This window comes from Bombina bombina, chromosome 3 (assembly GCF_027579735.1).
Source record: "Bombina bombina isolate aBomBom1 chromosome 3, aBomBom1.pri, whole genome shotgun sequence".
NCBI lineage: Eukaryota > Metazoa > Chordata > Amphibia > Anura > Bombinatoridae > Bombina > Bombina bombina.
Window position 1 is genome coordinate 31,140,963 of NC_069501.1, and position 16,288 is coordinate 31,157,250.

General features: G+C 43.6%; 1 protein-coding gene across 1 annotated transcript in view; it reads left to right on the forward strand.

The window, feature by feature from the left end:
- WDR3 (WD repeat domain 3) overlaps positions 1-16,288 on the forward strand; it is a 159,319-nt gene that overhangs the window by 94,082 nt on the left and 48,949 nt on the right. The window contains exons 20-24 of the mRNA XM_053705770.1: positions 12,271-12,321; positions 12,500-12,565; positions 12,795-12,887; positions 13,379-13,426; positions 14,751-14,794. Of these exons, the coding sequence (XP_053561745.1) occupies positions 12,271-12,321; positions 12,500-12,565; positions 12,795-12,887; positions 13,379-13,426; positions 14,751-14,794 (302 nt within the window). The remainder of the gene's footprint in view (positions 1-12,270; positions 12,322-12,499; positions 12,566-12,794; positions 12,888-13,378; positions 13,427-14,750; positions 14,795-16,288) is intronic.

Genomic DNA, 16,288 nt, shown 5'->3' on the forward strand with positions numbered 1-16,288 from the left:
GAGGCATTCTTAAAGGGACAGTAAACCTTAAAAATAATGTTATATAATTCTGCACATAGTGCAGAATTATATAACATTATTTAAGTGCTATCGTTCTAAAACCCTTTTTTCTCTTTTAATATGTAAAAATTACGGCGCTTTTACAGACTCGCTCTCTGCTGAGCGGGTCTGTAATATTTAGTCAGCGCATCGGGCCAGCTGTATAGTCACAGCCCGGCCTGACCGCGCCATAGCACTAAGTGCAGCTCGCTCCTGTCACAGGAGCGAGCTGCACTTAGTCTTATGGCGCAGTCAGGCCGGGCTGTGACTATACAGCTGGCCCGATGCGCTGACTAAATATTACAGACCCGCTCAGCAGAGAGCAGAGAGCGAGTCTGTAAAAGCGCCGTAATTTTTACATATTAAAAGAGAAAAAAGGGTTTTAGAACGATAGCACTTAAATAATGTTATATAATTCTGCACTATGTGCAGAATTATATAACATTATTTTTAAGGTTTACTGTCCCTTTAAGTTGTGTCCAGGATCTTTCCGATATGGGAGTGATCATTCCTGATCCAGTTCAGGAGCAGGGACTAGGATTTTATTCCAATCTGTTTATCATTCCCAAAAAAGAGGGAACTTTCAGACCCATTTTGGATCTCAAATTGGTAAACACATTTCTCAAGGTTCCATCATTCAAGATGGAGACTATTCGGTCAATTCTACCCCTGGTTCAGGAGGGTCAGTTCATGACTACAGTAGATCTGAACGATGCATATCTACGTATTCCTATTCACAAGGATCATCACAAGTTTCTGAGATTTGCTTTTCTAGACCAGCATTTTCAGTTTGTGGCTCTTCCTTTCGGTATTGCAACTGCTCCCAGGGTGTTTTCAAAGGTTCTGGGTGCGTACTGGCAGTTCTCTGATTGCAGGGGGTTGCAGTAGCTCCTTACCTGGATGACATTCTGGTTCAGGCGCCATCTTTTCAACCAGCAAACTCTCACACGGAGTTGTTGTTGTCTTTTATGCACTCCCACGGTTGGAAGGTGAATTTAGGAAAAGGTTCCTTGATTCCGGCTACAAGAGTGGTATTTTTTGGTACCATTATAGATCTTTTTGACAGAAGCAAGGAAGTCAAAAATGTTTAATTCATGTTTTGCTCTTCAGTCATCCCCTCGGCTGTCGGTGGCCCAGTGTATGGAGGTTATTGGTCTAATGGTCTCAGTCATGGACATTATTCCGTTTGCTCGGTTCCATCTCAGACCTCTGCAGTTATGCATGCTGAGACAGTGGAATAGAGATTATACGGATTTGTCTCCATAGATTGTTCTAGATCAGGCTGCAAGAGATTCTCTTCCGTGGTGGTTGTATCAGGATCTTCTCTCCAAGGGAACCTGTTTTCGCAGGCCTTCCTGGGTGATTGTGACCACCGATGCCAGTCTGCTGGGTTGTGGAGCTGTCTGAGGTTCGTTAAAGGCTCAGGGTCTGTGGACTCTGGAGGAATTGGTTCTTCCTATAAATGTCTTAGAGATGAGAGCAATTTTCAATGCTCTTCTGGCCTGGCCTCAGTTGGCTTCAACCCAGTTTGTCAGATTCCAGTCGGACAATATAACGTCTGTGGCTTACATCAGTCATCAGGGAGGAACTTAGAGTTCCTTGGCGATGAAGAAGGTAGCCAGGATTATTCAGTGGGCGGAGGCTCACAATTGTCGTCTGTCTGCGATCCACATTCCAGGGGTGGACAATTGGAAAGCGGATTTTCTGAAGAAGGTAATTTAAAGATAATACACTCTTATCTCTTACTGGCTAATCCCAAAAGGGTGACCTAACCTCCAAAATGGTCACCCTGAATTGTGAGTAGCAAACAGATTTATGGGATAGCGCTAATCAGTAAATATGTTATAGTGTTAGATAGTGTAAAAATGTGCATACGTGTAAATACTAGAGTGATAAAATTCTAAAGTGACGTCAAAGGATAATTCATATGCAGCCAAATATGTAAATATATATCAACAATTTCTAAAAATAACTACTTGTCTGCATAAATGTATCTATCAGCTTTTAGCAAGATAAATATGTGTGTGTAAAAGTGTATCGTCAAAATAAAATATTTATAAAAATGCTAATGTGAATAGTCAAAATAAAATATTTATAAAAATACTAATGTGAATAGTTGATATAGTGTACAAAACAAGTGTATGTAATATTCCAATGAAGTCTAACTAAGATTAAAGTGGATACTGATATTATAGACAAGTGAGCAAATAATTAGTGCAGTGTATAAAACAAATGTATACAATAATCCAATACAGTGTAGCTAAAGTCTGAGGTTGAAGTCGATATTTATGATATAGACAAGTAGGATCATAAAAAATATATTGTTTAATAAAATAACATTAATTGATAATCAGATTAAAAAAGATGCCGGCATCGAACAAAATACATATATTAAACATGTATTATACGAAATTAATAAAAATGAAACAGGTTTTCTTGTTTACCTGTTTCAAATTGCCTAATATCACATATAATACCTTTTGGGCACAGTCCTTAATATAACTTAAAGTTCCAGGTAGAGACTTCCAAGAGTCTTGTGGGTCCTTAACGTTCCAGTTATTTGAAATGGAAGTCTCAAAGTTCCTTGATGCTACAAGTGAGAGCGTTTATTGCAAGAGAGAACGTTCTATGTTCCAGACTCCAGTGAATTTTGAAACACAGTTACTAGGACCGGAGAGTTAGGTTGGGCGCCAACTAAGCTGTGCAGTGACTCACGGTCTGACTGGTAAAAAGTTCCGGTGTTAAGGTCAGGTGTTAGAGTTGAAGACAGGTGTATCTGCAGTAGAAAGGAAACTGGTATACGGGTTTTAGCTTGTTTGGGCAAAATACTTTTGAAGAACTAGTAGGTCCTGGGGCAGGGATTACACATATGGAGCTTATTCGTGATATTCAAAATAGCTCGATGTACCTGTCCTTTTACTAGCCTTTGCCACACCGTACCAGTTGTATGCCAAATAAGATACCAAGATCAAAGTGAAGGTTGTAAAGAGCAAATCAACGCGTTTCAGCCTCCTGGGCTTTTATCAAGTGCCTTTATCCTATATCATAAATATCGACTTCAACCTCAGACTTTAGCTACACTGTATTGGATTATTGTATACATTTGTTTTATACACTGCACTATTTGCTCACTTGTCTATAATATCAGTATCCACTTTAATCTTAGTTAGACTTTAGTTAGACTTCATTGGAATATTACATACACTTGTTTTATACACTGTATCAACTATTCACATTAGTATTTTTATAAATATTTTATTTTGACTATTCACAATAGCATTTTTATAAATATTTTATTTTGACGATACACTTTTACGCACACATATTTATCTTGCTAAAAGCTGATAGATACATTTATGCAGACAATTAGTTATTTTTAGAAATTGTTGATATATATTTACATATTTGGCTGCATATGAATTATCCTTTGACGTCACTTTAGAATTTTATCACTCTAGTATTTACACGTATGCACGTTTTTACACCATCTAACACTATTACATATTTACTGATTAAAAATCTCTTCAGCTGTTTAGCGCTATCCCATAAATCTGTTTGCTAAGCCGATTTTCGGAGCAGACAGTCGTTTCATCCGGGGGAGTGGGAGCTTCTTCCGGAGGTGTTTTCCAGTTTGATTCTCAGGTGGGGTCAACCGGAGTTGGATCTTATGGCATCTCGTCACAATGCCAAGCTTCCGAAGTACGCTTCGAGGTCAAGGGATCCTCAAGCGGTTCTAATGGATGCTCTAGCAGTTCCTTGGAAGTACAGTCTGGTATACAGGTTTTCTCCGTTTGCCCTTCTTCCTCGAGTTATTGCTCAGATCCGACAGGAGAGGGCATCGGTAATTCTCATTGCACCGGCGTGGCCTTGCAGGATCTGGTATGCAGATCTGGTGGAGATCATCATCCTTTCCACCTTGGAGTCTTCTGTTGAGGAAGGACCTTGTACTTCAGGGTCCCTTCCTTCATCCAAATCTTGTTTCTCTGAAGCTGACTGCTTGGAGATTGAACGCTTGATTCTATCTAAGCGTGGTTTTTCTGAGTCAGTTATTGAGACTATGATTCAGGCGCGTAAGCCTTTGACTAGAAAGATTTATTACAAGATATGGCTTAAATATCTGTATTGGTGTGAATCTAAGGGCTACTCTTGGAGTAGAGTTAGGATTCCTAGAATTTTGTCTTTTCTCCAGGAGGGTCTGGAAAAAGGTTTATCTGCTAGTACCTTGAAGGGTCAAATTTCTGCTTCATCTATTTTGTTACATAAATGCCTGGCGGATGTGCCAGATGTTCAGTCTTTTTGTCAGGCTTTGGTTAGAATTCGGCCTATGTTTAAATTTGTGACTCCTCCTTGGAGTCTTAATTTAGTTCTGAGAGTTCTTCAACAGGCTCCGTTTGAGCCTAGGCATTCTTTGGATATTAAGTTGTTAACCTGGAAGGTTTTGTTTTTGGTTGCTATCTTTTCTCCAACATAGGTGTGTCCGGTCCACGGCGTCATCCTTACTTGTGGGATATTCTCTTCCCCAACAGGAAATGGCAAAGAGCCCAGCAAAGCTGGTCACATGATCCCTCCTAGGCTCCGCCTACCCCAGTCATTCTCTTTGCCGTTGTACAGGCAACATCTCCACGGAGATGGCTTAGAGTTTTTTAGTGTTTAACTGTAGTTTTTATTATTCAATCAAGAGTTTGTTATTTTGAAATAGTGCTGGTATGTACTATTTACTCAGAAACAGAAAAGAGATGAAGATTTCTGTTTGTATGAGGAAAATGATTTTAGCAACCGTCACTAAAATCCATGGCTGTTCCACACAGGACTGTTGAGAGCAATTAACTTCAGTTGGGGGAACAGTGAGCAGTCTCTTGCTGCTTGAGGTATGACACATTCTAACAAGACGATGTAATGCTGGAAGCTGTCATTTTCCCTATGGGATCCGGTAAGCCATGTTTATTAAGATCGTAAATAAGGGCTTCACAAGGGCTTATTAAGACTGTAGACTTTTTCTGGGCTAAATCGATTCATTATTAACACATATTTAGCCTTGAGGAATCATTTATTCTGGGTATTTTGATATAATAATATCGGCAGGCACTGTTTTAGACACCTTATTCTTTAGGGGCTTTCCCAAATCATAGGCAGAGCCTCATTTTCGCGCCGGTGTTGCGCACTTGTTTTTGAGAGGCATGACATGCAGTCGCATGTGAGAGGAGCTCTGATACTTAGAAAAGACTTTCTGAAGGCGTCATTTGGTATCGTATTCCCCTTTGGGCTTGGTTGGGTCTCAGCAAAGCAGATACCAGGGACTGTAAAGGGGTTAAACTTAAAAACGGCTCCGGTTCCGTTATTTTAAGGGTTAAAGCTTCCAAATTTGGTGTGCAATACTTTTAAGGCTTTAAGACACTGTGGTGAAAATTTGGTGAATTTTGAACAATTCCTTCATGTTTTTTCGCAATTGCAGTAATAAAGTGTGTTCAGTTTAAAATTTAAAGTGACAGTAACGGTTTTATTTTAAAACGTTTTTTGTACTTTGTTATCAAGTTTATGCCTGTTTAACATGTCTGAACTACCAGATAGACTGTGTTCTGAATGTGGGGAAGCCAGAATTCCCATTCATTTAAATAAATGTGATTTATGTGACAATGACAATGATGCCCAAGATGATTCCTCAAGTGAGGGGAGTAAGCATGGTACTGCATCATTCCCTCCTTCGTCTACACGAGTCTTGCCCACTCAGGAGGCCCCTAGTACATCTAGCGCGCCAATACTCCTTACTATGCAACAATTAACGGCTGTAATGGATAATTCTGTCAAAAACATTTTAGCCAAAATGAACACTTATCAGCGTAAGCGCGACTGCTCTGTTTTAGATACTGAAGAGCATGACGACGCTGATAATAATGGTTCTGAAGGGCCCCTAACCCAGTCTGATGGGGCCAGGGAGGTTTTGTCTGAGGGAGAAATTACTGATTCAGGGAACATTTCTCAACAAGCTGAACCTGATGTGATTACGTTTAAATTTAAGTTGGAACATCTCCGCATTCTGCTTAAGGAGGTATTATCCACTCTGGATGATTGTGACAAGTTGGTCATCCCAGAGAAACTATGTAAAATGGACAAGTTCCTAGAGGTCCCGGGGCTACCAGAAGCTTTTCCTATACCCAAGCGGGTGGCGGACATTGTTAATAAAGAATGGGAAAGGCCCGGTATTCCTTTCGTCCCTCCCCCCATATTTAAAAAATTGTTTCCTATGGTCGACCCCAGAAAGGACTTATGGCAGACAGTCCCCAAGGTCGAGGGAGCGGTTTCCACTTTAAACAAACGCACCACTATACCCATAGAGGATAGTTGTGCTTTCAAAGATCCTATGGATAAAAAATTAGAAAGTTTACTTAAAAAGATGTTTGTTCAGCAGGGTTACCTTCTACAACCAATTTCATGCATTGTCCCTGTAGCTACAGCCGCATGTTTCTGGTTCGATGAGCTGATAAAGGCGGTCGATAGTGATTCTCCTCCTTATGAGGAGATTATGGACAGAATCAATGCTCTCAAATTGGCTAATTCTTTCACCCTAGACGCCACTTTGCAATTGGCTAGGTTAGCGGCTAAGAATTCTGGGTTTGCTATTGTGGCGCGCAGAGCGCTTTGGTTGAAATCTTGGTCAGCTGATGCGTCTTCCAAGAACAAGCTACTTAACATTCCTTTCAAGGGGAAAACGCTGTTTGGCCCTGACTTGAAAGAGATTATCTCTGATATCACTGGGGGTAAGGGCCACGCCCTTCCTCAGGATCGGCCTTTCAAGGCAAAAAATAAACCTAATTTTCGTCCCTTTCGTAGAAATGGACCAGCCCAAAGTGCTACGTCCTCTAAGCAAGAGGGTAATACTTCTCAAGCCAAGCCAGCTTGGAGACCAATGCAAGGCTGGAACAAGGGAAAGCAGGCCAAGAAACCTGCCACTGCTACCAAGACAGCATGAAATGTTGGCCCCCGATCCGGGACCGGATCTGGTGGGGGGCAGACTCTCTCTCTTCGCTCAGGCTTGGGCAAGAGATGTTCTGAATCCTTGGGCGCTAGAAATAGTCTCCCAAGGTTATCTTCTGGAATTCAAGGGGGAGGTTCCACAGGTCTCAGTTGTCTTCAGACCACATAAAAAGACAGGCATTCTTACATTGTGTAGAAGACCTGTTAAAAATGGGAGTGATTCATCCTGTTCCATTAAGAGAACAAGGGATGGGGTTCTACTCCAATCTGTTCATAGTTCCCAAAAAAGAGGGAACGTTCAGACCAATCTTGGATCTCAAGATCTTAAACAAGTTTCTCAAGGTTCCATCGTTCAAGATGGAAACCATTCGAACTATTCTTCCTTCCATCCAGGAAGGTCAATTCATGACCACAGTGGATTTAAAGGATGCGTATCTACATATTCCTATCCACAAGGAACATCATCGGTTCCTAAGGTTCGCATTCCTGGACAAGCATTACCAGTTCGTGGCGCTTCCTTTCGGATTAGCCACTGCTCCAAGGATTTTCACAAAGGTACTAGGGTCCCTTCTAGCTGTGCTAAGACCAAGGGGCATTGCTGTAGTACCTTACTTGGACGACATTCTGATTCAAGCGTCGTCCCTTCCTCAAGCAAAGGCTCACACGGACATTGTCCTGGCCTTTCTCAGATCTCACGGATGGAAAGTGAACGTGGAAAAGAGTTCTCTATCTCCGTCAACAAGGGTTCCCTTCTTGGGAACAATAATAGACTCCTTAGAAATGAGGATTTTTCTGACAGAGGCCAGAAAAACAAAACTTCTAGACTCTTGTCGGATACTTCATTCCGTTCCTCTTCCTTCCATAGCGCAGTGCATGGAAGTGATCGGTTTGATGGTAGCGGCAATGGACATAGTTCCTTTTGCGCGCATTCATCTAAGACCATTACAACTGTGCATGCTCAGTCAGTGGAATGGGGACTATACAGACTTGTCTCCGAAGATACAAGTAAATCAGAGGACCAGCGACTCACTCCGTTGGTGGCTGTCCCTGGACAACCTGTCACAAGGGATGACATTCCGCAGACCGGAGTGGGTCATCGTCACGACCGACGCCAGTCTGATGGGCTGGGGCGCGGTCTGGGGATCCCTGAAAGCTCAGGGTCTTTGGTCTCGGGAAGAATCTCTTCTGCCGATAAATATTCTGGAACTGAGAGCGATATTCAATGCTCTCAAGGCTTGGCCTCAGCTAGCGAGGGCCAAGTTCATACGGTTTCAATCAGACAACATGACAACTGTTGCGTACATCAACCATCAGGGGGGAACAAGGAGTTCCCTAGCGATGGAAGAAGTGACCAAAATCATTCTATGGGCGGAGTCTCACTCCTGCCACCTGTCTGCTATCCACATCCCAGGAGTGGAAAATTGGGAAGCGGATTTTCTGAGTCGTCAGACATTGCATCCGGGGGAGTGGGAACTCCATCCGGAAATCTTTGCCCAAGTCACTCAGCTGTGGGGCATTCCAGACATGGATCTGATGGCCTCTCGTCAGAACTTCAAAGTTCCTTGCTACGGGTCCAGATCCAGGGATCCCAAGGCGGCTCTAGTGGATGCACTAGTAGCACCTTGGACCTTCAAACTAGCTTATGTGTTCCCGCCGTTTCCTCTCATCCCCAGGCTGGTAGCCAGGATCAATCAGGAGAGGGCGTCGGTGATCTTGATAGCTCCTGCGTGGCCACGCAGGACTTGGTATGCAGATCTGGTGAATATGTCATCGGCTCCACCTTGGAAGCTACCTTTGAGACGAGACCTTCTTGTTCAGGGTCCGTTCGAACATCCGAATCTGGTTTCACTCCAGCTGACTGCTTGGAGATTGAACGCTTGATCTTATCGAAGCGAGGGTTCTCAGATTCTGTTATCGATACTCTTGTTCAGGCCAGAAAGCCTGTAACTAGAAAGATTTACCACAAAATTTGGAAAAAATATATCTGTTGGTGTGAATCTAAAGGATTCCCTTGGGACAAGGTTAAGATTCCTAAGATTCTATCCTTCCTTCAAGAAGGATTGGAAAAAGGATTATCTGCTAGTTCCCTGAAGGGACAGATTTCTGCCTTGTCTGTGTTACTTCACAAAAAGCTGGCAGCTGTGCCAGATGTTCAAGCCTTTGTTCAGGCTCTGGTTAGAATTAAGCCTGTTTACAAACCTTTGACTCCTCCTTGGAGTCTCAACTTAGTTCTTTCAGTTCTTCAGGGGGTTCCGTTTGAACCCTTACATTCCGTTGATATTAAGTTATTATCTTGGAAAGTTTTGTTTTTAGTTGCAATTTCTTCTGCTAGAAGAGTTTCAGAATTATCTGCTCTGCAGTGTTCTCCTCCTTATCTGGTGTTCCATGCAGATAAGGTGGTTTTACGTACTAAACCTGGTTTTCTTCCAAAAGTTGTTTCTAACAAAAACATTAACCAGGAGATTATCGTACCTTCTCTGTGTCCGAAACCAGTTTCAAAGAAGGAACGTTTGTTGCACAATTTGGATGTTGTTCGCGCTCTAAAATTCTATTTAGATGCTACAAAGGATTTTAGACAAACATCTTCCTTGTTTGTTGTTTATTCCGGTAAAAGGAGAGGTCAAAAAGCAACTTCTACCTCTCTCTCTTTTTGGATTAAAAGCATCATCAGATTGGCTTACGAGACTGCCGGACGGCAGCCTCCCGAAAGAATCACGGCTCATTCCACTAGGGCTGTGGCTTCCACATGGGCCTTCAAGAACGAGGCTTCTGTTGATCAGATATGTAGGGCAGAGACTTGGTCTTCACTGCACACTTTTACCAAATTTTACAAGTTTGATACTTTTGCTTCTTCTGAGGCTATTTTTGGGAGAAAGGTTTTGCAAGCCGTGGTGCCTTCCATTTAGGTGACCTGATTTGCTCCCTCCCTTCATCCGTGTCCTAAAGCTTTGGTATTGGTTCCCACAAGTAAGGATGACGCCGTGGACCGGACACACCTATGTTGGAGAAAACAGAATTTATGTTTACCTGATAAATTACTTTCTCCAACGGTGTGTCCGGTCCACGGCCCGCCCTGGTTTTTTTAATCAGGTCTGATAATTTATTTTCTTTAACTACAGTCACCACGGTACCATATGGTTTCTCCTATGCAAATATTCCTCCTTAACGTCGGTCGAATGACTGGGGTAGGCGGAGCCTAGGAGGGATCATGTGACCAGCTTTGCTGGGCTCTTTGCCATTTCCTGTTGGGGAAGAGAATATCCCACAAGTAAGGATGACGCCGTGGACCGGACACACCGTTGGAGAAAGTAATTTATCAGGTAAACATAAATTCTGTTTTCGGCTCGAAGAGTTTCGGAGCTTTCTGTGCTGCAATGTGAGTCTCCTTTTCTTATTTTTCATTCTGATAAGGTAGTACTTTGTATTGCTCTTGGTTTTCTTCCCAAGGTTGTTTCAGATAAGAATATTAATCAAGAAATTGTTGTTCCTTCTTTGTGTCCTAATCCTTCTTCTCATAAGGAACGTTTGTTGCACAACTTGGATGTAGTTTGTGCTTTAAAATATTATTTACAGGCGTGTAAGAATTTTCGCCAGTCTTCCTCTTTGTTATCTTTTCTGGGAAGCGTAAGGGTCAGAAAGCTACGGCTACTTCGCTTTCTTGTTGGTTGAGGAATATTATTTGTTTGGCAGCGGCCTCCTGAGAAAATTATGGCTCACTCCACGAGGGCTGTTTTTTCTACCTGAGCTTTCAAAAATGGTGCTTCTGTGGATCAGATTTGCAAGGCTGCCACTTGGTCATCTTTACACACTTTTTCTAAATTTTCTAAATTTGATACTTTTGCTTCTGCTGAGGCTGTTTTTGGGAGAAAGGTTCTTCAAGCAGTGGTGCCTTCTGTTTAGGCGAACTGTCTTGTCCCTCCCTTATCATCCGTGTCATCTAGCTTGGGTATTGATTCCCAATAGTAATTATGATGATCCGTGGACTCACCGTGTCATTAGAAAGAAAATTACATTTATTCTTAACTGATAAATTTGTTTCTTTCTTGACACGGTGAGTCCACGGCTCCGCCCTGTATTTTCAGATAGTTTATTTTTTCGTAAAAACCTCAGGCACCTCTGCACCTTATATTACTTTCCTTTCTCCTTTCCCTTTGGTCGAATGACTGGGGTTTGTGGGTAAGGGGAGTGGTATTTAACAGCTTTGGCTGTGGTGCTCTTTCCTCCTCCTGCAGGCCAGGAGTGATATTCCCAATAGTAATTATGATGATCCGTGGGCTCACCGTGTCAAGAAAGAAACAAATATATCAGGTAAGAATAAATTTCATTTTTTAGATTTCTATATTTATCCAATTTTGAGGTTTTGATTGGCAAGTTTGGATGTTTAGTGGATAAGTACTTCTACACTTTTTACTGTTTTTTCCCTTTTTTTTTAACCTCCACCAAAATCTTCCTCTGTTACAAGCTCCTGAGGATAGATAATGACAATATCACAAACCTGCAGACCTCTCTCTTAGAGTAAATCCTCCCACCATCAGCTGCTATATGGTCCCCAGCCGCCACCAGCTGCTATATGGTCCCCAGCCGCCACCAGCTGCTATATGGTCCCCAGCCGCCACCAGCTGCTATATGGTCCCCAGCCGCCACCAGCTGCTATATGGTCCCCAGCCGCCACCGACAGCTGCTATATGGCCCTAGCCACCACCACCAGCTGCTTTTTGGCCCCTAGTCACCTCCAGCTGTTATATGGTCCCCAGCAACCACCACCAGCTGCTATATGGTCCCCAGCTGCCACCACCAGCTGCTATATGGTCCCCAGCTGCCACCACCAGCTGCTATATGGTCCCCAGCTGCCACCACCAGCTGCTATATGGTCCCCAGCCACCACCACCAGCTGCTATATGGTCCCCAGCCACCACCACCAGCTGCTATATGGTCCCCAGCTGCCGCCACCAGCTGCTATAGGGTCCCCAGCCGCTGCCACCAGCTTATATAGGGTCCCCAGCCGCCACCAGCAGCAATGTGGTCTCCAGCCACCACCACCGGCTGCTGTAGGGCCCCCAACCACCACCACCGGCTGCTGTATGGTCTCCAGCCACCACCACCAGCTGCTGTATGGTCTCCAGCCACCACCACCAGCTGCTGTATGGTCTCCAGCCACCACAAGCTGACAGTATCACATCATTACACGTGACTTTCTTACAACCTGAAGCAAAACTTACCTCCAGTTGGATAATATATTTTTGTTTTACTTTTTTACAGCAAAGGGAAGCAGAATATGAAGCGAGTGTGGCCAAGGAGGACCAGCCTGTGGTGAGTAGCTCTAGAAGTGTGGTGTGACTGAGTGTGTCGCCCTAGAGGTAACCATGTGACTGTTGTGTGTCCTGTCACTGTTTAGTGTGACATATGTATAACCCTGTTGCATCTCTCTCTCCTGTGTAATGTAATTACTGAGGATACATTGTCTTTCATCACCATGTTCTATTCACAGGTAGCTGGAGAGCGGGAGGGGGAAGTTGGCCTTGCAGGAAAAAAGACCATTGAGACTGTGAAAGCGGTGAGTAGCCCTCTTCTTGCCTGTTACACCGGTGAGGGACACATCAGGGACTTCAGCAAAGTCTCGGAATATAATCCGTGAGGTCCGCTAATGTTTACTATATCATCAGACGTCTCCCTTTACTATAGACGGGCCCCAATCAGGAACAAGCCCCTTTTGTTGCATTAGAATCTGAGCATGTTCTGTGTCTACTGCAGATATAACTGTGTCTTTTAACTTCATTTCTCAGACTGAACGCATTATGGAGGCTGTGGAGTTGTACAGGGAGGAGAGTGCTAAAATTGAAGAACATGAAACTCTGTGCAAGGCAGCTGGCAAAGAGGTGAGTGGTGAGCCCGGTACTAAAGGTGGAGGGAGCCGAAGTCACCAAACGGGGCAAGGGGGCTGCTGACATTGGGGATATTGAGCTGAATGTTATGTTATGGGACATGTATTACTTGCTGGGAAGAGGGTCAACACTGAACATGGAATAGACAAAAAGATGGTGCCCTGGTTAGGTGGGTCGATATGCCGACTGGCACAGTGTTTGCTGTTGAGAGCATCATGGCAATATGTGAGAGCAGATTTAGATCTAAATGGAGTTGCTCCTGTGATTAACTCTGCTGGGCAGGGTGGATGGGCAGTTTGTGGGCATGTGCCAGGGGACTGTGGTTGGGAAGGAGATTAGATCGTTACCTGAGTTGGCTCATTTAAGGTGACTAAATGTGTTGCTAAGAGAGTAAAAGCTTTTGTGAAATGTATTTTGGTCGGTAAAACAGACATTGCTGAGAGCCTTGGGGTTTCTAATATATTCTGTCTGATTTGTTCTATTAGCTCCCTCGACGGATTCATCCCATCCTACAGGCTTACGGTAACATGACGGTGAGTCTGAGCGCAAGTTCCCCTACTCTATATGTAGGTACAGTTGTGTACTACCCCTGTATTCCCAGAGGAAGGGTTAATACCGTCTCCTGACCCTCCTTACTACAGATACAATATCCATTTCATGTCATTGTGCAATGAGGGGAACTGAACTTCTGTTTCCTGTATTCTGTTTATTTGTAAACCGTGAATTTTACAACAGATTTATGTATAAACGGACACTCAGGTCAAAATTAAACGTTCATGATTCAGATGGAACAGCCATTTTAAGCAACTTTCTAATTTACTCCTATTATACATTTTCTTCCTTCTCTTGCTATCTTTATTTGAAAAAGCAAAAATGTAGGTTTAGAAGCTACACCTGGGTAGCACTTTCTGTTGGTGTGTAAATGTAGCCACCAATCAGCAAGCGCTACCCAGGTACTGAACCAAAAATGGGCCGGCGTTCTATTAGATTCTGCTCCTTTGTCAGAATCTGCTCCCTCTGACTGCGCATGCTCTGTATGACGTAATCACACTCCACATATGTTAAATAGGAATGTGTGCAATGCGATTATGTCAATCAGCAACATGCGCACTCAGAGGGAGCAGATTCCGACAAGGAAGTTGTGTCGGATCTTGCTGCCGCTACGCATGCGCTGTTGAAATTTTATAACTGTCACACAAATTAAAGGTGCATATTATATTTATATATATACACACACAGGGCAAAGTTTAATCACTTCTCACGGTGATGAAATATGCGACAATGTCCTTTCATCGTATTTTTCATCACCGTGAGAAGTGATTGAACTTTGATACATAAATAATATAATATGCACTTTTTTAATTTGTGTGACAGTATTAAATTTCAACAGCGCTTAGATAGCGGCAGCAAAGTCCAACACAACTTCCTTGTCGGAATCTGCTCCCTCTGAGTGCGCATGTTGCTGATTGACATAATCGCATTCCACACATTCCTATTTAACATATGTGGATATGTGGAGTACGATTACGTCATACAGAGAAGGCGCAGTCGGAGGGAGCAGAATCTGATAGAACACCGGCTCCTAAGCTTACATTCAAATAAAGATACCAAGAGAACAAAGAAAAATTGATAATACACATAAATTAGAAATTTGCTTAAAATTGCTGCTCATGAATCATGAAAGTTACATTTTGACTTTACTGTTCCTTTAAGATGAGTGGGTAAGTTGGTAAATAATTTTCAGCTAGTCTGTACAATAAATGCGTTATTCCCCTCGGTTCCTGCTATATTAGCTCCTCCCTCGCTGTTGTCTTACCATAGAGATGCGCTGTCTGACTGCTCATTCCCTTTCTCTAGCCCTCTGAGTATGTCTTGGATGTCTTCAAGAAAGTGAAATCCAGGTGAGTTTGTCCCCAGGATAAGTTATATATCTTATCTGTAAGATGTGGTTGACTGTGATTATACAATAAACACTTTCCATACTTTAGACAACAACCCATAAGTAATATTGTCTTTGTCCCTTGGAGTTACATGATTAAATGTATTCATTATGATCTGGACACGTACCCTAAGTAGTAAAGCTCTGGTATAGGCAGTGTACATGTGATGCCCTAGCGAGGCTTTGGCATGTGACGTGTGACAGTGCATGTGCCTTGCCTTAGAGACTGTGTGTGGTTCGGCGCTGTGCGTGTGCCTTGCCCAAGAGACTGTGTGTGATTTAGAGCTGTGCGTGTGCCTTGCCCTAAAGACTGTGTGTGATTTGGAGCTGTGCGTGTGCCTTGCCCTAAAGACTGTGTGTGATTTGGAGCTGTGCGTGTGCCTTGCCCAAGAGACTGTGTGTGATTTGGAGCTGTGCGTGTGCCTTGCCCTAAAGACTGTGTGTGATTTGGAGCTGTGCGTGTGCCTTGCCCTAAAGACTGTGTGTGATTTGGAGCTGTGCGTGTGCCTTGCCCTAAAGACTGTGTGTGATTTGGAGCTGTGCGTGTGCCTTGCCCAAGAGACTGTGTGTGATTTAGAGCTGTGCGTGTGCCTTGCCCTAGAGACTGTGTGTGATTTAGAGCTGTGCGTGTGCCTTGCCCAAGAGACTGTGTGTGATTTAGAGCTGTGCGTGTGCCTTGCCTTAGAGACTGTGTGTGATTTAGAGCTGTGCATGTGCCTTGCCCTAGAGACTGTGTGTGATTTGGAGCTGTGCGTGTGCCTTGCCCTAGAGACTGTGTGTGATTTAGAGCTGTGCGTGTGCCTTGCCCAAGAGACTGTGTGTGATTTAGAGCTGTGCGTGTGCCTTGCCCAAGAGACTGTGTGTGATTTAGAGCTGTGCATGTGCCTTGCCCTAGAGACTGTGTGTGATTTGGAGCTGTGCGTGTGCCTTGCCCTATAGACTGTGTGTGATTTAGAGCTGTGCATGTGCCTTGCCTTAGAGACTGTGTGTGGTTTGGCGCTGTGCGTGTGCCTTGCCTTAGAGACTGTGTGTGATTTAGAGCTGTGCGTGTGCCTTGCCCTAAAGACTGTGTGTGATTTAGAGCTGTGCCTGTGCCTTGCCCTAGAGACTATTTGTTTGATTTGGAGCTGTGCATGTGCCTTGCCCTAAAGACTGTTTGATTTGGAGCTGTGCGTGTGCCTTGCCCTAGAGACTGTGTGTGATTTGGAGCTGTGCATGTGCCTTGCCCTAGAGACTGTGTGTGATTTGGAGCTGTGCATGTGCCTTGCCCTAGAGACTGTTTGATTTGGAGCTGTGCATGTGCCTTGCCCTAGAGACTATTTGTTTGATTTGGAGCAGTGCATGTGCCATGCCCTAGAGACTGTATGTGATTTGGAGCAGTGCATGTGCCTTGCCCTAGAGACTATTTGTTTGATTTGGAGCTGTGCATGTGCCTTGCCCTAGAGACTGTGTGTGA